Genomic DNA, 22,638 nt, shown 5'->3' with positions numbered 1-22,638 from the left:
GCTCCTAATGTGTCGCTTCTGTGATTGAACGGTCTAATCCAGCGTTTAGGAAGAATATCAATTACTAAATGTGTGTTCAAACCGGCCTCCCCCCCCTCGGGGGAGGTGAGAGCATAATGATGGGTTGTTGGCTTTTTTTTTTTTTGTCTCTGTGCAGCTGGCAAAGAGTCAAGCGTGTTGCTCCAGCACACCTCAGCACAGCATCTGCTGCCTTTCATGGCTTTTTTATTCTAATAGCTATGCTGCCCCACTGCCCTTTTAGTGCACCGAGGCAGCTTTGGTGTCGATCAGTGGCTGAAACAGCTACACCCGGCCTTTGGCCCGTACTGGATAAACATGGTCCAATATAGTGAATCTCACTGCAGGCAGCTTAGAATACCTCACCTCATCTTGAACTGACTGGTGCCTTGGAACCCGAGGCAGATTATCCATCCATTGTCTATTACAATTGTCCTCATTCAGTTCTGGCAGAGGCCTATCCCTGCTGACTCTGGGCACGAGGTGGGTTATACCCTGGACTGGCCCCAGGCAGATTATAACATAGCATATGTGGTATGGAAATGGCAATGGATTTCAGCACTCACATTTGATTGTTATTTTTGGAAAATGCTTTAAATTTTATGTGAAAACCCATCAAAAGAACCAATTTTGTGATCAGTGTGCCACTTCCAAGTTCACGGTGGATTATGTGAGGCAAAAGGGCCCTACTATTTTTATTCTAAACGAGGTGAGAGGGAGCACTTTGATGGATTTTCAACAAAATTTAAAGGCTTCTTCCTCGGTACTTGCTCTCCCTCAACAAAATCAATTGTGTACTTTTTGCTGTTGCTGTACCTTGCTAACAAACACAGTGGCGGCTTAATCTGAAAAATCTACTTTAACAGTAATGTGTCCCCAGAGCCTTTATGAGCACCAAACTAAGAAAAATGTCTCATCTCCCTCACTTGCTTGCTCCATTTTTGAGAGAAGAGGCACTCAAATGGACGTTTTTGAAGTTCTGGGTTTTAATGACGTGCTGAAGGAAAAGTCTTCTTCCTCGTGTGCATGATACCTCCCCTGAAGCTCTCCAAGCTAGATGAGCCTGCTGCATATATATATATATATATAGTATATATATACACCCACCACCTCATATACAACAGCAAAAAAAAGAAAAAATACTTACTTGCATATGTTAAAATAAAGCTAGGCGCTCTGCCAACTATAGTATAGTTTTTAGTTGGCCACATGTTCCAAGACCCATTATTTTTTTTCGAAATCTGGTTAGTAGTTTTTCCACAATTCTGCAAAACTAACAAACGAAAAGACACCAACAATGGTACTGTCCATGGTGTTGAAAACATGAGCTTAGAGAGACCATGCAAACTCATGGCCTCTAGATATGAATTACAAACTGAATCCAAATATGTGGTGTAATTATTTAGTTTCACAAATCCACCTATGCTGTAATTTGTGTTGTTACACTGTTCATGGTGCATTCTTTCATATTTAACTAAAACACCATGTCGCATTAGCGGCAGTCATAATGACGTATAAATTTGGATTGAGAACATGCCGTTTGTGCTCACATCAGTGTGTGTGTGTGTGTGAGTGTTTGAGGGCATTGCACTGACATGAAAGGTTGACGGATTGCTTCACATTCATATGTAATCAGCCATTGGTCCTTGTGTTCACACTGTAACATGATAAATGTGGCCAGCTTTGTAGATTTTTCTGAAGCATGACGAATACACAGATGGTACCAGAGGTGCTTTATGTAAAGTTGAATTTGATGTAAAATCCCTGGAAAAAAATAATATTTGGGAGTAAAATAGAATGATAAAACTAAAATTGAATTGTGACTCAACCTGGACTGACATTGTAGCTTCTGTCCTGCATTAAAAAAAATAACCCACTATATAGTCGGATTTTACCCCAAAATAAGTTACTGTATAGGAAGATTTAATGGTAACATCTTTGGAGGTATAGCTTCCTCTCATGGAAAATTCAGGATGATAAATCAAAAACTGTTGGGAGGTTAAAAGGGTGAAACAAAGTCCCGTCGATAGATAGGAATGATACACAGAGAAAAGCTATTTTGTAGATGTTGTTTAGGAGTCTTTGAACAGCCCTGTGCTTTATTGTTGGCTTCAGCTTTATCACAAAGTTAATGCCTCTATGGCTTCTTGCACACGAGTGCCCAGTTTATTTCTCTCCTGCTGTACTTTGCTTCAAACCTCAGGGCTTAAGCAGTCCAAGTAACTTGATAAGTCAGAAAAGAGCGATCACTCTCCTCTCAATAGCTGCCTCCACATTTATTCCCCCATTACACCCAGGCCCCTTGTCATTTGGGTTTTCATTCATCTCACTTACTTGCATTCTTAGTCTGCTCTCAAATGTACAGAGAAGATGATGGTAGATTGGTATTGGTAGACTGGTATTGAGTTTAGATAATATTTGAGCCAAAAAAGAGACAGGTCTTTAATTTTCAGGTTAAAATGGTCTTTCAACAGTAGTGCTTGAATAAACACTTTTTTTTGTTGAAGAGAAATAGAGAGGATATCATATTAACATATTACCTTTTTGTTTATTTGTTGCTAGGAATACACCATTGACATCTTCTTTGCCCAGACCTGGTACGACAGAAGGTTAAAATTCAACAGCACGATGAAGGTGTTGCGTCTCAACAGCAACATGGTCGGGAAGATCTGGATCCCAGATACATTTTTTCGCAACTCAAAGAAGGCAGACGCTCACTGGATCACCACGCCCAATCGCATGCTTCGGATTTGGAACGACGGAAGGATACTCTACACGCTCAGGTAGAATGTCGACTAGGAGATACGGCAAAATGTGGTATTTTTATTTTATTTTTTTATTAAATAGGACCTATTATACTCATTTTTCGGCCCTTTGTGTTGAGTTGTGGACTCCTATAGAACAGCTGTGCACGATAACCGGCACATAAAGCTTATAGTTCTTCCAGAATCTGCACCTATTCAGCTGTATTTCTTGGGTTTTCGTGGTTCCAGCGAAAACTGTCTGTTTTAATGTATTTCACCCACAACCCGCCTGCAGGCACGCCCACTTCGCTGTGGTTGGTCACACTGACGAGTGCATAAAAGGAATTCTGGCTTGTGCCGCTGGCTGCAAACATGATGTGACGTAAAGTGATAATAAACAACGATGTATCTTTTTAAAATGTCGGCTTTTAACATACAGCCATATGTGTTGGATTCCGATGTCGACGTAGAGACTGGAAATTCCGAAGTTTCTCAAGAAAAGAGGTTATTTCCAAGACGTCTCCGAATGGTATGTAGCTTTAGCATTTTAGCATTAGGTTTTCTACAGCATCGGTAATGTCTAATGTGGCCACAAATTGTCGTGGGAAATGGCTATTAGCAACCCCGCTCCCTGTATGCAAGCGTTTTTGCTCCATGAATTACACAAAATAAACAGTTAGGACACGCTCTATGACATCACAAAGGGGCAGCTTTACCACGCCTTTTGAAACAGAGCGTTTTGAGCCACCCCAAACTTCTTTCAGAGCTCACTTCTAATTGCGTAAGTTTCATTATCTGAAACTTTGGCATCGTTTAACACGAGAATACAACATTCTAACTACATTTATAGGTCAGAAAAGTGGAAAAAGCACAATAGATCCCCTTTAAATAATTACTGGTATTTGAGTTTATTTGAATACTTTATTGTAAGTTTTGCAGTATTTTAGAGTAAGCAAGTCAAATTGTCTGAGGACGATGCAGTTGAAAGGACTCTTGATTGCAGATATTACCAGTCACAAATACAGCAGATGTTGTCTACCGACTGTGCAATACATCTTGGGCGATAATAAGCACGGAACTAAAGTTCATTGGACTCAATCAAGTTGTGATGGATGTTCTTCTATGCAGAACACCAGCTTCGCCACTTCATTAATTTGTTAAGGAACTCAGAATGCAAACCGTACGTTAATTAGGATGACCGCTGTGCTTGGCGGGACAATGATACATGACAATAGCGACGGGCGCAGACGTGCAAAGTCAGCGTTGAGGTCATCGCCTCATTAACAGGAAGTTTAATGACTTTGCCTTCAAAACTCCTTCAAGTGTGAAAAGCAGCGAGAAGACAAACGGCATCATTACAGCTGCTGCATTATTATTTTTGTTTGTTTTGGTCTCACACTGTGTTGTCGCTCTGCAGGCTGACCATTGATGCTGAATGCCAGTTGAAACTGAACAACTTCCCAATGGATGAGCACTCGTGCCCCTTGGAATTTTCAAGCTGTAAGTGTGGCCATAATACCCATTTGTTGACTCTGGCAATACTTCTATACAAGCTGTACATTGACTACACTAATGTATAGCCAAGTTTCATTTTTATATTATCATCCTGCTATCTAATAAGAGAAAATATTATAGAAATATTTCAAATATAGCATATACACTGCCTTACACATGCGTCATATAGTACTAAAAGCCACAAAAACAGACTCAATTTCCCTCACTATACTAGCAAGGAAAATTTTAAAACGCATCACAAGTTAGGGGAAAAAAAAAAAGATTTACCGGCAACGTGGGAAAAGAAGAAGAAACGGGGTAACGTTATGCTAATGAGGTCTCTATGGATTTACAGAAAGAAGCACCACAGGATAAAGTCTCTGGGGAAAAAGGCTTTGTAAATAGCTCCAAAAGCAACAAGAGATGAGAAAGCAGACTTGACATTGAACAGGGAGTCCTTCATTTAATAGGCATAAAACCTATGGATATTTGGATCTTCGGAACACTCACCAGGAAAATATCACTGTATGTGTTCCTAACTCCCGTTTGACTCGAGAAAAGTATCATAAGTGACAGTAAATCAATCATCATTCCCAGATGTGCTTCCAGCTTAGGTCCCTAAGGTTGGCTTCAGTCCATTTAACAGCATCACACCGTATGCTGGAAAGCCCTTTTCCCAAAAAGCCATTTAATCAAGTTTTCTCCAAGGGAATGTCCATGTGCTGTATTGAAGCCAACAGCCTGAGGGTGGTATTCCATGCAAATCTAAAGAGAATTGTCACTACTAACAAATTGTGTTTTAATTATATCTATCCTTGGATTTCACAAGAAAATCGGATGCACGGGAGTTTGTTATGTAATGGGCCTTTTTATGAGAGTGTTTTGTAAGCTCGCTGACTTACAGTAACTAGATTTGTGTGTGATAAAAACAGATCATGAGCGCTTTGGCTTTATATTGAATAGAAGTGAGCAACTCCATAGAGGGAACTCCTGGAAGGGATGATGAAAATGTTTGTTGTTGTGTGCTGTTAGCGCCTCAGCTAATCCGCCCCCCAACCCCACCAACCACCGCCTCTCGTCTTCGTTTCTCTCCTACACAGATGGCTACCCCAGGGAGGAGATTGTGTACAAGTGGAAGAGGAGCTCAGTGGAGGTTGGAGATATCCGCTCCTGGAGGCTTTACCAGTTTTCCTTTGTGGGCCTGAGGAACACCTCGGAGATTGTTAGGACCGTCTCAGGTAAGAGCGCTTCTAAGCAAGTCTTTTTTCCTTTATTTACTATTAGCTAGTCAGCAAGCACTTTTGTTTGAAAAAAAGACTGTCTGATACTGGATAAATGTGTGTATGGTGTGTGTGTGTTATTAGTAGACTATGTGACGGCTGGATTGTACTCTGCATGACAGTATTGACGGCCATGACATTTAATCTGATGTGGGCAGGCGGCAAGCCACATTGTCATCATTCTCTGGTGTAATATCTGTTATGAACATTTAAAAGTCATTATTTTCATCATCTGGGACAAACAACTGTGCGCGCCAATGCCTCCAAAGCATGCCAAATACAATTTCTGTTATTTGGAGGGTCGTTTTGACGCAAAAAAAGTGCAATAATTCAAATACAGATCTAAATAAAAGGTGGTTTTAGGGAAATGAGAACAAATGAGTACAATTGGAGCCCTGATTGAAGCTGTTACAACTTCATAATTAAAAGACAGAAGCCTGTGGCAGGGAGGACTGATTGGATAGAACTTCTGTTAAACTGCCTTGGAGCAGCTATTTCAACACAATGGCAATAGCCAATTCCAATTCACTGGCCTGCTATTTTCTAAGGCACCTGTGTAAAACTCATATCTCGCAGGTTGGATCCAGCCATTCTTTATGTGACCCATAGAAGTTTGGAAATAACCATGCATATCATACTTGAATGTTGTTTTATAACATGTCACGAAAGTTAGAAATTACAGTACTCAACACAAGTCAGTAGCAAGATAACTGCGCGATAGTCTAGAGCTGCATGAGTGCTGTCAGCACTGGTGAGCTGTGCGGTTCATTGAGCGAACCAAAAATTCCATGCAGAACAGCAGTGAAGCAGAACATTATCCCCTCCCTCGGGAACCTGGGAATGAGTTTTCCAACATAACAATCCCGGGTCTTAATCTTGTGCTTGCTGGGAAACATGTGGACACCCGTGATCCTTGTTATCTATTCTATTGCCATGTTTGGAGGCGTTTGGAATCGCCATGTAAAATTGGTAATGCTAATCGCTAGCGTATGTATGGGATTTTCAATGTAAATTAGCATCAAGCTAGCACATGATGTTGAAAATTCATCAGATTATTCTATATGCTATGTAAATTATAATTCACATGCATTTTTGCTGTATGCTGTATTTTGTGCTGGCATTGACACAGTTATTTTTCACTTCGTCAAATTCAAAATGCACTGTTTTATCATTTTATATGATGTTTGAGGAGTTTGAGCTGGAAATTTTCCGCAATTTGGGTAGCTGCTTGTCATTTACGGGTGGTGGTGGGCCTTGCAGCTAAACCAGTTGAGAACCGCTGGGCTTGATGACCAGTGCCTTGCTGAGGAAGCTAAAGTTGAAGATGATGGAGTACGTCACCTCCACATCTGACCCCAATTCTCAAGCGAAAAGGAAGGCAATGCTCACACTAAATATCAACTTTTGACAATTGAGAATATACTTTATAATACAATTATTGCTAAAATGTCCTCCTCCCTTTGGTAGATACTGTAGCTACAAAGAGTAAAGTAGCGTTGCTATCGAATTGGTGAGGGAGTGTATATGCATACATAAATGTTGGGCCTACTTCAGTGTGTAACTCTAGTTGAGTTGAGCAGCACTCTTATGCGGGGCAATAAAGCTGTGTTTGGAGTGTAGGCTGAGAGGTTGATAGTGGCAATCCCTGTTAGATAATCCAATACAATATAATGGTGACAAAAATGTGTAAATCATCCGTTTTGATATGCATTTATAACATTTAGAGCAACAAAAGTACTTGAAATAAGTGCTGTTTTTTTTAACATGTATTTCAAACTTCTCCCTATTTTTTTTTTTTTAAATCAAAGCACTTCCAAGTGACATCATGAAAAAGGCAATCTGCGTAGGCGGATTAGATGCGGTGAAGACTTCGTAGCGTGCCTCTCTCTGATGTGGTTTGTTATTACCGCCGACAGCCAAATCGCCATCTGCTCTCTTGTCAGCGCAGAGAACTTTGACTGAGGTAGAGACCCTCTTTGGGTTTGGGTTTCTGACCTGCCTCCAGTTGGGTGAACGCAACATCTGTTAAATAGACAGCCTGGCCATAAAGCACATCCTGCTGCAGAAATGTTTGAAAAAAATTATGTGTTTGTGAGTTGAATGTCAAATATTCAACAATTTTTCCATTGGTGCATCAAAATCCAATATTAGAGTATGAAGAGTATTCCTATTTAGGACCTTAGAATAGGTGAGGTAAGGCAACTGGAAATAATGCGTGTAGACAGGGAGGCATGTGAATCTGACTAAGCCAGAGGAGCCCATTCCCTCTCTGTTGTCACGGTGCTACCTGTCGACATCCCAACTGTGATCTCATTTGTTGGATAACAAAATTGAGGCATGCTTAAAAGTAATATGATTTTATGACGGAAGGTGCGCTGGGGGATGACATTCCATCTGCTGCTGTTGATGGAGTGCTAGCTTTTAATAAAAGAGATGTCTGTTTATATTTGTCTGTCCTGCTCAGCCAGTGTCCAAAGGCTTGCTCCCTCAACATGTCAATTCACATCAACACTACCTGCCAGACTATACAGTACACTGCATTTACCAACACACACTTGCTTGTACACACTCAGGTTTGTCAGGGAAAACAAGCTGAAAGATAAGCGATACAGACAGGAAGCATAATGATAATATAATGCTGGAAAGGAAAGCAAATTACCCAACCTGTTTGATGGGAGAGGATTCTTTTGCCTGTCACTCATAGTTTCTGCACATTAGTAGAATAAATTATCTTGAAAAAATAAACATTGATGTGCTGGAGACTTTGTTGTCCGAGCAGAAAGGCTTTCCTGATTGCTTCGTTTGGTTGCTATTCTTGTTCCTGTTTGTTCCAGTGAGTGGAATGTTTTGATTTAAGCAAGACTTAAAATGGTTAATTTGCAAATGAATCACAAGGCCGTACATTTACATACTGTATGCATGGATTAAGATAAGCGTGTGATGAAATAATGCACGTTCTTATGCGCCTGTTTGTCTGCTCCTGATGTATGGAATAAAGCTATTCTTAGAGTGACCTTCCAAAAGCCATGATGGCGTGCAGCCCTTGTTGTCTGTGTGCGTACGTCTGTGTGATTCAGCTTGAGTGGAGAAAGCCCCGAGACACATCAGTGGCCCCGTCCCGATTACGGAGCTCCACAGTTTACAGATGATTCGTTGATGGGGGGGGCAAATTCGAAAGGGGAGGGGAAGGAAGCGGCATTGTGGTTGAAAAGAACAAGCTCGGGAAAAACAGCACAACAAACCCATGAACGCACTAAGGGGGAATAAAAGCATTCCCCTTATAGCATGACCAAGCACATCCTTATTCTATCTTTAGGCCCTTGTTGCTGCATATGGAGATGTAGACCTTAATCCGTGAAGACATACTTAAACAAGTACAATATTTACTGTTCTGCTGCAGCAAGATAAAGCAAATGTATTCGCAAATGATGTGAAGCAGAGAGGGGGGTAGGATTAAATAAGCTCAGTTTCTTCCTACTCCTTTTCAGACATGTGGAATTGTGAATTGTAACGCAAGTATTCCAATGTAACCTGTATGAATGCTTGCATCTTGGTGATCAAGTCCTAGTAACAAGGTAATTTAGCATTGATTTATCTCTTTAAACTATCAATTTAGTCATTGACTTTGCAGTGACAGATTCTGCCATGATGGGTAAAAGTGCACATATGAGCAGAATCGGGATCCACAGTAACGCAGATTCTGTTCAGAAAAAAATTATTCCCGTCAACAGAAACAAAGCCGGTTGTCACCGGCTGCTTGGTTTAATTAAGAAAAGTGGCTCAAAGCAATAAAACACCAATAATTTGTTTTATTGTTACTTAGACTTTGCATTAGATATACAGTAAAACCTTGCTATAAAGTTAGGAGAAGCGTAGACATTACCGTGATGAGTCTATCCTGAAACTCATCAGAAAGTGTAAAAATGAGATGATACACTAAGTGTCTTGTGTTGCTTTAATTCAGTGTTAAGAACAGTGAATTAATGAGCGTAAAATGATGCTGCAGCTCTTTAATCAGACGGTGCTGGTCCAGGGTTTATTAAGAGAAGAGAAGTTAAGGAAAGCCCAAACAATCCATTGGGTGACACCACCAGTGCTCCCAATACATGTATGCATGCATGTTGCACAATACAGTGGATCCCAGCATATTTCCAATTCACCATTTGCAACTCCACAAAATGGCGGTATCCTGTTATGTGTGTGGCTTTGGCTTCTACGGTGTGACTTTCTTAAACTCCTGTTTCAAAATTTGCAGCAAGCTAAAGGCAATTGAATATATGATCATAACACGTTACTGGAATTACAACAGACAAGCCAGGTAAGGTAGAGGCACACACCAACCACTCTCTTATGGGACACAAAACGGCAGTCGTTATGATACAAAGACCTCTGCCAGCCAATGACAGTTGTTGGGTGGAATCACCAACTTTAGGATTCCATGCCATTGTAACAATGATCATGGACGCACCCGAAAACCAAAAGTGGTTGTGTCTTGTATAGTTGAAGGTTGAGGTATCTTTCAAACCTTCTCTGTCACTCTTCTCTGACTTGTCTGTCCAGAATATGTCCATGTCCCTACTGTGTGGGTGGGTGGGTAGGTGGGAGTGTGTGTGTGTCTAGTATGGAGGGGGGGGGGCTTTCTTTGTAATTGTTTTCTTTTTAATTGTGGTAATTGTTTTTAATTCTGTAAAGCACTTTGAGTTGCATGTCCTTGCAGGAAAATTGCTCTACAAATAAAGTTGATTTGATTTGATTTTTGTCAAGCTGAGCTGAGTCTTGACTCGTTTATCAGGGCTCTGATAATCCCCAGTTTGTGTTCCAGTGGGTGGTGTGAGTCAAAATCTAGGTACTGGTCAGGGTGTGTTGGTTTTCATGTTGGTAACCCCCGACGTGGAGGACCTAGTTGTCTCCTATGTGGGCATCACAGTCCCCAAAAAGACGAGTCAATCTAGTATACTGATGAAGCCTGTCTACATGAGTGTCTGTGCTATTCGCTTGCTATGTTGAGAACCACTGTCCAAAGACAACCTGAACAGCCCAATTGTTGAGAATCTATTAATACAATATTTATTATTGGGAGTGCAATAATTATTTATAAACGTACAGTTTTGCTTTTGTTATAAAGTACAGGTGGCTATGGACTACATTTATAACATTTATATACATCAAGTATGGGGAACACATTTTGGGAGAATGTTGTGAACTGTTGTTTTCATTCAAATGTGTACTGGGGAGAATCATCTGTGTGGATGTAATTCGACTTCACATAGCTGATGTCTTGTTGTTCTTCCTAGACTGCTATAGTTCAGACCAAATAAACAGTACTCGGTTGCAACCAAGTAGAGAATATGTATTGTTTACAGACACAATCATTCCACATAGATATTATAATGTCAGTCAATTATTTTGCCCATCACCTAAACTGAGTCACACTCTGAGGTGGGTCTGGTATATTTTTAATACAGTTTGAAAGTAGACAAAACTGGATTTACAAGATTACACACCTTTGTTTTTGTGGATCCTACCCCTGTGTCCTACTTTTTAATCCCCCTCTCTTCCCTCTAGCCTGTAATTAACACCATGAAAAAGGAAGTGGAAAAGAAAAAAAAAAAGATGCTCAGAGAAAATGAAAGCCCCGTTTAACTTTGCATTATATGTGGGATATCCATTTTTGTGTTCTTATTTGAACGACAGATCATCAAGCAAAGATTGAAACCAGTGTTTGCACTCTTCATCGTATTTTTTTTTCCTCCAGTCTTTCTTCTCTGCTTTAACGACGCCAAACACGGCATGACTGCAGTTGCAACCAGAGCTTCAGAGGGATAAAACTAGGACACACACAAAATACATTGCCTCAGAAATGAAAATTATTTTGCGAGCGGATGGAAATATTGAGGTTGTTTTTGGCGGGGGGCGGAATGCTACTAGGCATGGATGGAGGTCATGTAATGTGGAGGACTTTAGGGTGTAAAAAAACATACAAAAAAGAGGTCAACTGTGCCGGAGATGCTGCTTTTGGAGATGTTTGTCTGTTATGTGGACTAGAATATGAAGTTTGCTAGCCTCCATAGTTATATTGTGATGATTATACACCAAAGAGACAAATTATATACAATATTTTTCCATTGTATTTACCCACAAACCAACTGTATCTCACAAAGGTGCTTTTTGCTTATGAACAATCCATCTACTGAAAGAGGAATACTACAAACGCTTATATGTTTTAGAGTAGTCAGTGTACAGCTTGTATACCAGTATAGATTTACTATCCACTGTGAATTGTCTGGCGACCAGTCCAGGGTGTACCTCGCCTCTCGCCCGAAGACAGCTGGGATAGGCTCCAGCACCCCCGCAACCCTAGTGAGGATAAGCGGTTGAAAATGAATGAATGAAAATTAGTCAATACACCGCCATTATTGTCAAAATGGCTGCCAACAAGGTAGCACCAAGATAATTGTCTATAGTCAAGCATGGTGGTGAAAGAGCCATAGTTTGGGGCTGGCTGCATGAGTTATGCCGGCACTAGGGAGCTACGGTTCATTGAGAGAAACGTGAATTCCAACTTACACTGTGACATGAAGCTGAAGATGGAGGGGGATCTAGTGGCCAAGTATGTGTGTTCCAAACCTGAACCCGTTAAGCTCTTGAGTCTGGTGAATTCCAGACTCAAGAGGATTAAGGCAATGCTAGACAACAATGGTTAGCCGCCACTAAAATAACATTCATTTTCGTATCAATGGACAAATCTATACCGGTATACACAAAATATCGCTCAACCATCATTTTCTTTGCTAAATGGTGCATGTTGAATACAGGAAGTGAACAAATGTATTAGCAATCAATGTGAAACGGAGAGGGGCGTAGGATTAATTAACTCTCCGTTTTCTTATGTGTCAAATTGTGAATTGAAACATTAAATATTTCAATGTAACTTATGCTTGTTTGAAATAAATTCAACCACACAGTCTACCACTTTTAAGGTTTACTATATCACCTTTCTGTCATTGTGTTTCTTAAGTCCCTGCAGAATCAGCATGCGCAGGTCCTAAGTGGTGCATATTACCTGTCTAAAGCTTTAGATCGAGCGTGCCATGTTTTATCTCGCCACATTATGCTAATGCCCAGTCATAGATACCATAACATATCGGGACTGGAAAGGGGGGAGGATGGGGCGTTTATAAGCGGTAAGTTTTGCAAATTCAATTTCAAGTCATATAAGCTCAAATTGTGTTTACTAAGAGGATTAACCTGCCTTTATGCAAGTCTGCTGTTATCTGTACAGCTGTCTATAAGTTTCTGTGAGGGGAATACACGGTTAATATTCCACCCCAATTAGTGGACTTAAAGCACAAAGGGTATATTTATTTATTCGGTGTAATGCAATGAAAAATGGCTTTGTGGTTAATAAGACACTTAAAAAGCAACTCAAGTAGAAAAAAGACTGCCAATTGACCGGTTTGAAGGTAATAGTCTACATGGAATATGACTGATGTGCCTACAGAGACGATAAACCAAGAATCCATTTCAAGTCAGCGACGTTTAGGCTCACCTATTTCTTTTACCATCTGCCCATACATCTTTTCAATGTCTTTATTTCTCTCATAAAGACCAATCTGTCGAGACATAAGAGGTCAAACGATGGTGTACAATTCCAAGTGTAAATTAGACGGGGCTATATCAAGAAAGTGAAGGATGGAGCATCGAATTTAAGAAGCGCTTACGGAACAGGTGTGAATGGCGGCTCTCCTTGTGTGCGTGAAAAAGAAATAACTGCCATTTTTAGAAGAAGTGTACATTGATGTCAGAGTTCTCTATCTAATTGTGTCCTACAGAGAAGAATGAATGTTGCAAAAGTGTGATGATAACCATAGATGATGACTTTTAGTGCAATGTTATGACAAAAGTGGCAAGAACATCTTTGTCCTGGCTTCTTGGCACAATATCATCTTTGCCGTTTTTTGTTCGATGTCACATCTTAACACTTGCGTAACAGTTAAAAATACAATCCACGTAAACGCTACAAATCTGCCACATATCTAATGGTGAGTAGTTTTTTATTTTAGTTTCATGTAATCTTACAATATAGTATGTAGTTGAAAGTTGAACACATCTCTACCAATCCTCTAACCACTTCCTTAATTGCCACAATTCCATCACTTCCCCCCCCCCCCCCCCCTTTCCGGTGTATAAGCCACCATTATTTTTCATGATTTGAACCCTTGGGCTTGTACTACAGTGATGTGGCTAATTTATGGCTAAAACCTACATTTCTTATGACGCTTAGAGCTTATGCTTAGCTTCAGAAAATTGTGATGCGAATGAGTGAAGTGGAAGCTATAATGACATGTTGAAGTGTTATGCAGTGATCTCTGACACATCTTAATTTTGATCAAGTGTAAAATTACTACAGCTGTTTGGACTACTTGGACCGCTAGGTGTCCATTATTACCAATTGGTTTCAAAAGGCTGTACTACTGCATGATGAAGGCTCATGGCTTGAGACAAAGTGACGTGCATCAACAAAAGAAAGAGAGAGGCAGACAAAGTGTGTGACAAAGGAATTATGAGGCTATTAAATTATGTCACTGTAGAAGATGGTTATCTTGCACTTCAGTTTTATAGTGGTTAATTTACTTTTTGTACACTTGTATGACAGTTCCAGATGTTAAATGAAGATGCGTCAAGTTCAGCAACCCTGTATTTACACTTCCTATAATGCAATGATAAAAATGTTCAAATGTGTCAGGGCTCGACAATAACGATGTACCGATGGCCCGGGGCAAGTTAAAACAAAATTCGGGCAAGTAAATCTAATCAGTGATATTCCCGTCGGGCAAGTGCACTTTGGCATGCCATACTGCCAAGAGTTTTTTTTTAAAGCGGTTCTTGTTGGGTGTTGGTAAAACACGGACTGCGTAATTCCGGTGGTAATTTGCAAAGCAATCCTTGCAATGGACCAATCAGAATCGTTTATTTAGACCGCGGTCCGTAATCCACAGTCCGCGTTTTACCCACACCCGTTGTTCGCGATCAACCAATCAGCGATCGTTTGACTACGAAAACATCCATCATGGCGTCGCTGCCAACATCGTCTAATTCTGAAGGAAACAGCAAAAAGTGATGAACCTCTATCGTTGCATGGTTTTTATTTCCAAGGCAGCATGAAAAAGAACTTACTGGCCTGTTGCAGACTTAACTAACTAGCTGGGGGCACGGCAACCGAACTTCTCCTTTTTTCCCTCTCGTTCCTCTTCTTTGGTCCCAAAACGCCCGCTCCAAGACCGCGAGCTGAACATGACTGCCCCCCAGCGTCCATGCATGAAACTACAGCCCGGAATACAACACACACGCAACGCTACAGTATTATTTATTTTATTATTTTATTTATTTGAGATTCTCATGTGATGCCACAAAAAATTACATGATATCATTATGGCAGTCTTTTCATTTTACATGGGGCAAGTTCGGGCAAGTAGTTCTCACCTTAAGGATTCCCCATGGGCAAGTCATTTTGGTTTTTAATGTAGAGCCCTGTGTGTGATACATCATGTTGAACTTGTCTTTAGTCTTTGTACCTTGTGCAAAGAATTGCCTGAAAAGTTAAAGGTTTTACAATTTTTTGGGAGGAAAATGTGTTTCCAAATTCAAATAGACATCTGATTGTGGTCAAAATTTACGGTTGTACATACACTTTACAACGTGCAATCTCACTATGTTATGAAGTGTGCTGTTAGAAGATAAAAACAACAAAACATCATGGTCATGCCACCCACTGGCAGGTATAAAAATAGCTACTGCAGCCTGCGGAGGGGGTTAGAATCCAGTGCTATGGTAACTACTTCATCACTAACACACTGTCGTTTGTCATGTCACCAAAAAAAAAAAAAAAAAAAGAGCCAACATTGTGGCTAAGTATCGTTGACCTTGGCAAGTAGCCATGGCACGACGGCGGCCATTAGCAAGCCTCCTGTCTTTCAGTCAAACATGCACATTTGCACATTAGCATACGCTGTCACCTCTTATATCCAAGAGGACGCAGCCGCCTCACAGTGGATGGCCAGCATGTGCCTGAGGTGTCTGCTGCCCGTCCATATCTGCACCAATTTGCAGCCTGTCTGTCAGCAAAATGAGGATATGATATTCTCATGTGGCACCATTTTTTTCTGGTCAGCAATGCCAAGTTTCATTCCCAGTTGGCTGTTCCACACTAATGTATTCCGCTATCTGCCTTAGATAACATTTTTCATTCTGGTATAATAATTGAACAAATCTTTTTTATATATTATATATATATATATATTCAGTCCAGAAGAGTTATTGTTCCTTCCTACCACCCTGGCTCTGATTCTGGTAAATGTGTTGCCTCGGAGGCTTCCAACAATAAAGCGCTGATTTCTGATGAATGATCACGGCCGCCAAGTTTTTTATTGCTTTCTATAGATTACATCAGCTTGTAGTAAATCTGGGCTCTTCAATAAAAAAAAATAGTATGTTTGTGCTGGTGTCTGTATTTTTTTTGTGTGCGCACAGTTTGGGTCAGCAAATTTAGTTCCTTTATAGATAGAAAGTTCATTCATTCATTCATTTTCTACCGCTCATCTTCACAAGGGCTGTCTTCAGGCGAGCGGCGGGGTACACACTGCACTGGTGGCCAGCCAGGACAGGGCACATATAGACAAACAACCATTCACACTCACATTCATACCTATGGACAATTTGGAGTCGCCAATTAACCTAGCATGTTTTTGGAATGTGGGAGGAAACCGGAGTACCCGGAGAAAACCCACACATGCACGGGGAGAACATGCAAACTCCACACAGAGATGGCCGAGGGTGTAGATAGAAAGTAATTGACTTAAAGCAATGTAATTAGTGAATTTTATTATCAGCGGTCATTAAAAAGTCAGAGGACACGTGCACTCCAATGTGGAGGCTTTGTGGAGAAATTAACACTTTAGATTGGATGATTATGAGCCAGATAGAGATGCAGCTGAAGATGTGGGCGGTGTTGTATACATGGGAAAGGCTGTGAGATCAGAGCATCACACACGACTGCTTCATTTTGTTCATTGTTGGTCAACTGAGTGCAAATTCAACCACGGATACGAGGGGGAGTTCGATTCTGAGAATTGTTCATTACGGTCTAGGCCTTGTGAAGATTGAGTAAGCACAACTGAAACTATAATTAACCAAAAATGCTGTACACAAATAATGTTTATATTTATTTTCAATGTACCGTATTTTCTTTGACTATAAGTCACAATTTTTTTCATAGGTTGGCTGTTCCTGCGACTTATACTCCAGAGCGACTTATAAATGAAAAAAAGTGTTTATGTTACATGAACACTGGACACCTTTTCTGTTCATGTTTATTTTTTGTGTAGCTGAATAACCATTGTGTTAGCATATCTTACACCTATCCAGCCTGTTCTCTATTATTTTATTGCTAGAACTTGCCTTCCAAGAGGACGTAATGTCTGTTTTGGTCAAGTAGTTTGTAAAATGAATTACCCGCAAAAAATGTAATTTTTTTCGGCCTTGCACGACTTATAGTCCAGAAAATACGCTATATTCATTTTGGAAGTGGAAAACCACAGCATTTTGTATGATAAATCTACGACACCACCATGGCTATTTTTTAGAAGAACTTCCTGTGTACAAATAGTGCAAAAACAAATAGTTTGTCTTTGAGTTCAGCTCATGAAAAATGGGAGCAAAACAGTGTTGCATTTATACGTATTTTTGTTGCGTGTAGGACTATCCGCAAGAACAATCAATTTCTTTAGAGAACCAAAAACTGGCAAAATATCATCCGCACCCAGCCAGTGAGTTTTGAATCCATTCAGTTTTAAGTGCATTCAGGAAGTGATTAACCAACTAATGCATTATCCTGCTGGCTATAATGGCAAGCAGGCTGATACTTATACATCAGCTTGCCACAGCAGAGGGCACGAGTCGATAACGCCTCCACAAAATGTCCTCTTTGCAAGTGCAAGCGGCCTGTAATGAAATTGGTGACTGGATGAAGGCGAGCGTATGGAGGCACGGTCCTCTCAGTCAGCCGTTGTTGGAAACACCATTGTTACTAGGAGTCAGCTTTGTGCTGCTGGGATACTCCGTATGTATTAACCAGCTTTGGTTCTAATGTAATGCTAGTAAAGAGGGAACTCTGAAGGACCCTTGAGTCCTGCCACACACCAGCGTGCATCAGCAGAAAGCACACATGCTGATATGAATAGTTAATGGCTATGCTGCAGGGGTCACTACACTTCATCAAATGATACCTTTAATGGCTGAGTGAGCAGCGGTGAATGCTGGGACAGCTTCTGCACACTTGGTCCGCTTCCAGATGCTACAAGGACTCGCTGGCATCCGATGGCGGGCGAAAATAATAAACACAAACGGTCTCCTTCCTTTTGTCTGTCGCTCATTAGCGCGGAAACACACAGATGTCGGCTGCTTCGCGATAAACTGCGGTGCGCCCTTTCTCATGAGGAAAATTATTAGCCAGCTGTTTGTAGCCCAGCTGCAGCCAGTCTATTGCAAAGCGCCGCCAGCCACTGAACACACACACACACACACACACAAATATAGCTGAGACAGAGGATGCTTGTGCCCTGCAGGTTACAAGCCATAGCGAGGGGCCAGCGGAGGTTTCAGACACTGTTAACAGTTTGATGTTAATCAATTAGCAGACGAGTGACTGAGCTGGCGGCCGACACTGAGCTGCCATTTAACTCAGGGAATCAGACAGACACAGACAGGTACACACTGGAAGTCTGATAAAGCACTAATACACTGACAAAGCTGGAAGGGGATAGCCGGAATACGTTTGGAATATTGGCTAACACTCTCCAGTTTGCGACACAGACATTCCTGCCACCACCCTGCCTCTGTTCTTACGACCTTGCAGTGCCTGGTTGACCTTGTCCCCCATTCTGTTGCATAATAATTCCTGTAGAATACATTTGTCCAAATAAAAAACCTCTTATTTCCATTATTTCTGCAAATAATTTTCAGCATCTCTGTCAATTGAACTGGCTAGAAATTAGCCTTTTGGTTTGTCAGAGTAAAGCCCATAATTAAAAATATCTATTCAGGCATGCAGAAGAACTTCCCTAATTTAGATATTCAGAGCAGTCCAAGATAGAACCATCTTGCTTGTATCCGCGGTGCTAACTTGACCTTTGACACAGCCGGACATCCAAATTGGGTACCACTGTGACTCCTACTGAACTGATACAGTTCAGTTCATGATCGTCCAATTTGGAACAAAACACCCTGATCTGGTTTCTAGCATGTGGTGTGTGGGCAGCAACGTACCGCACGGATCAGCAATGTGGTACAAATTAGTTATTTTGGCAGCCTTGACAACATTTGGAAAGAGTACGTTCCAAGCTTTTCATGTTTGGTGTAAACAGGGTTTGACATTCAACCTGGGAACTGGGACTGTGGGACTGGTGACAAGGGTGTTTACATGCGCTCAATCAAGACTCTTAGCTCACTTTTCACCAGAGTGAAACACAAGGTTCCTTTAACAACTACACAGCATTGCGGATTCATTGCTTTAACTTGTTTAGTCTTTGCCGTTGACAGCTGTTTGATTACAGCGTGATAAAACAACATTTAATAGACTGATTGTAGTGTAATGCGGTATCTTTTCAGGGCGGAACCACATTGTTTTATCAAATGAAACTGATATATTTATCCATCTTTGCTTCTTTTTCTAGGAGACTATGTGGTCCTGACGGTCTTCTTTGACCTGAGCAGGAGAATGGGCTACTTCACCATCCAGACCTACATCCCTTGCACTCTGATTGTTGTTCTCTCTTGGGTCTCATTCTGGATCAACAAGGATGCAGTGCCAGCCAGGACATCACTAGGTAAACAACAAGCTAAGGCAAAATCTATGAAACACATTACCACTTTGGATCCATGAACGGTTATCCTCGTTATTCATGTGAAAAGTCTGCGGTGGTGGCATGACCTCATATTAAACAGAAGTCTACTTTGGTGTCCTCTTTTTTTCCTTCTCCCATCTTTCCTCCGCCTCTTCTTTCCCTCTGAGACCGGCTTAGGAATCTAGTCCATCTTGATTAGAAAACCCTCGCCTGGCGCATGTTTTCTCGCATGCCTTAATGAGACAGTCATTATGTAGTGCAGCTGCAAAGATGCTGGAATGCCGCCTCAGCACAATAGTAATAATAATAGACGTTGCTGCTTCAAGGAAAAAGGATACTGAACTAAAAAAAAAAAAACGAGAGCAAAAGTTTAAATATCAACAAAACATGTCAGGCTTTGAACTTATTTAACCCCCAGGGGACATCCCTGGGAGTTCATCTGTACTTTTCTCCTTGTCAGCTTTCTTTTGGACGCAAAAGGCTAGAAATCTTGACCTGGACTCTTGCGCAATGTGATCATTAGCCAGTGTAGCTTAATGTAAAACAATCCGCCCTCCTCCAACCTCACTGTTGTCATTACTCTGTCTGCCATTAAGCTCTAAAAATAGATGTTGTTCTTGAGCTCCCGCCGACGATTTGCGGTGGAAATGCTAACACCGTCAAATCCCCTTGCTAAAATTACACCAAAAAAAAACAAATATCTTAATTTCCTTTTTGAAAGATTATACAGGCAGTACAAGCAGCCAGGTGGTTAGGGAGTGGATTAATGCAGATGACATCATTCTTAATCCTTCAATGCCACCCAGAAATAAACCAATTCACTCACAATGCTAAATATTAATCTTGAGGCACACGGATGTCTTTTAGTCCGCACCAAATAAAGACTCAAGTCAGCTCCCACTCAAACCTCCTTGTTTACACAAAGGTTGTTTTTGTTTACTTCTATTTGGAGCGCAGTATCAGAGATCATAGGAACACGTCGATGTGCTATCACCACGCCATTAGAGACATACAGGGAGGAAAGTTGCCAGATGGTGTTTATTGGGATATAGTGTCAGTGTTGGTGGTCAATGGCAGATGAACCATAAAGCATATGGATCACGGGAGTGGAAAACAGCTGCTCGCACCGCACTCTTGGGATCAAACTGTTAAGGGCTCATAATTAAACAGCCACCGTTAATCCTGTGTTTTTTGTTGTTGCAATATTTCTACATTGCATTGCACTGACTTCCTTGTAAATTAATGTTTTAAAGTTCATTTCTATTATGTCGGGTTGTAAGGGATTTATTAGTCGTGATCCTGACTTTTTTTTTGTACAATTAAGGTTTACAACTGCACTTAAATGTTACTGCATTTAGGGTGCATTACAGAAAACTGGGAAATGCTACATTTCTGACTGTTGACTTAAAAAGTGCACTGGGACACCGCTCAAAGAGTTTATATACACAAAGTAAAGGGTAGTCCTCTATACCAGGGAGTGAAGTTTAACTATGGGATATTCAATTTTCCTGCACTGTTGTGGTGAAAGTTTCTAACCCTCACTTGTAGCTTTCAGCAGTTACCAAGTATCAGAATCAGAATCGCCAATATTGTCATTGTATTGCATACAACGGTGCATTTTGTAGAAGGCAAACATAAGAATAAGGAAAAGGATAAAAATAAAACAAGGAATAACGATATAAATATAAAAGCGCTGTTCAAAATAAGTGTAAATATATGTACATCAAAGACAATAGCCTATACAGTAACAAACTGTAGAATTGCAGTCAAAAACAATAACCTATACAGTAACAAGATGTAGAATTGCAGTAACCAAATGTGGAATTTCAGTAAACAAAATGTAGTATTGCACTTGGATGAATGAATTATTGCACATAAGTCCAGTATTGCATGTTCAAAGCATTATTGTACATAACAGTGAGGTGTATGTATTAGTACATCAATCGTAAGATGTTCTTCTTTGTTCATTGTGTCAATCAATATCAGGCATCACCACTGTGCTGACCATGACCACGCTGAGTACCATAGCCCGGAAGTCCCTCCCTAAAGTCTCTTACGTGACCGCCATGGACCTGTTTGTGTCCGTCTGCTTCATCTTCGTCTTTGCTGCGCTAATAGAATACGGCACGTTGCACTACTTTGTAAGCAACCGAAAACCCAGTGCCAAAAAGGACAAGAAGAAGAAAAACCCGGTGAGTTCCTTAAAAACAATATATAAGCTTGTCTTGTCTTATAGTTCCTGTGTGTTTTTCCAAGCCGTTTCCTAGTATTCGTTATATAGGTGAAAGTTCATTGATATACTCACTGACCCACTGCTTGAGTATTATAGTGAAGTTAATCCTCAGGAAAAAACTCTGCTTAGCATCCCTAAGGGAGCATCTTCCCGATCACTGTCACCTCGACTTACTCAACCAGAGAGGCCTTAAGCTCAAACAGTCACCAAATCCCCCCCACACATCTGTTACACGTGTAATTTAGACCCAGGTCACATGACCCTCATCTTCAGTCCATCACAACATCATGCAGCCTAGTTAGTATCCCCCTACCAAGGGGTTGGCTTTAAAGATAAAGTACTGCATTACTTTTACTGATTATTCGATGAATAATCAATTTATATGATAGTAATAAAACTATGAGAATAGCACATGTTTGATAAGAAGAGACCATTTTTCAGATGGTCTGCCCCTTTTTGCCACGGCATGGTACCGACTTGGCTCAACAACCCATGAGTGACACTTTTCCATTACTAAAAGCAAGTACTACAAAGAACGATTAAATAGTACCTGCAGAATCACCAAATTTGAGGATACATGGCTGGAAATGACAAAAATAAACAGAGATTCTAATACGAGCTGACCCCCCTACCCTCCATTACTACAGTATTACACTCCACAGTCTCAATTTAGCTGCAACAGTCCGTCATTCTCTGAATGGATGAAATGTGCTAAATGTACTGTACTGTACTGTACTGTGCTGTGGCAAAGCGACAGAGTATTTGTGTAGTATTTCTACAGCAATGTACTGTATAAGTCACCATACACCCCCCTCCCCCTTCCCATGTGTTCTCATATTGTATGTCGCTCTACAGTATCTCCAACTCTTTCCATTCTGATTTAGGTGTACAACTTGTAATTTTCATGCATTATCTTGTTTTGTTTTCATTTAAATTCTTGTTATTGACGTCTTGTTTTTTTTTCTGTT

At 40.7% G+C, this 22,638-nt stretch overlaps 1 protein-coding gene across 2 annotated transcripts in view; it reads left to right on the top strand.

Annotated features, from left to right (window-relative positions):
• The window catches only part of gabrg2 (gamma-aminobutyric acid type A receptor subunit gamma2), a 41,949-nt gene that overhangs the window by 11,948 nt on the left and 7,363 nt on the right, over nucleotides 1-22,638 (top strand). For both annotated transcript variants that reach the window (XM_058087223.2, XM_058087221.2), the window contains exons 4-8: nucleotides 2,581-2,801; nucleotides 4,180-4,262; nucleotides 5,357-5,494; nucleotides 19,267-19,419; nucleotides 21,424-21,629. In XM_058087223.2, the coding sequence (XP_057943206.2) occupies nucleotides 2,581-2,801; nucleotides 4,180-4,262; nucleotides 5,357-5,494; nucleotides 19,267-19,419; nucleotides 21,424-21,629 (801 nt within the window). The remainder of the gene's footprint in view (nucleotides 1-2,580; nucleotides 2,802-4,179; nucleotides 4,263-5,356; nucleotides 5,495-19,266; nucleotides 19,420-21,423; nucleotides 21,630-22,638) is intronic.

Source organism: Doryrhamphus excisus, linkage group LG21 (genome assembly GCF_037039965.1).
Source record: "Doryrhamphus excisus strain RoL-2023G ecotype Guam linkage group LG21, RoL_Dexc_Guam_v1.1, whole genome shotgun sequence".
Lineage (NCBI taxonomy): Eukaryota > Metazoa > Chordata > Actinopteri > Syngnathiformes > Syngnathidae > Doryrhamphus > Doryrhamphus excisus.
The sequence above is the reverse complement of the archived record's forward strand: the minus strand, read 5'-3'. Positions and strand labels throughout refer to the sequence as shown.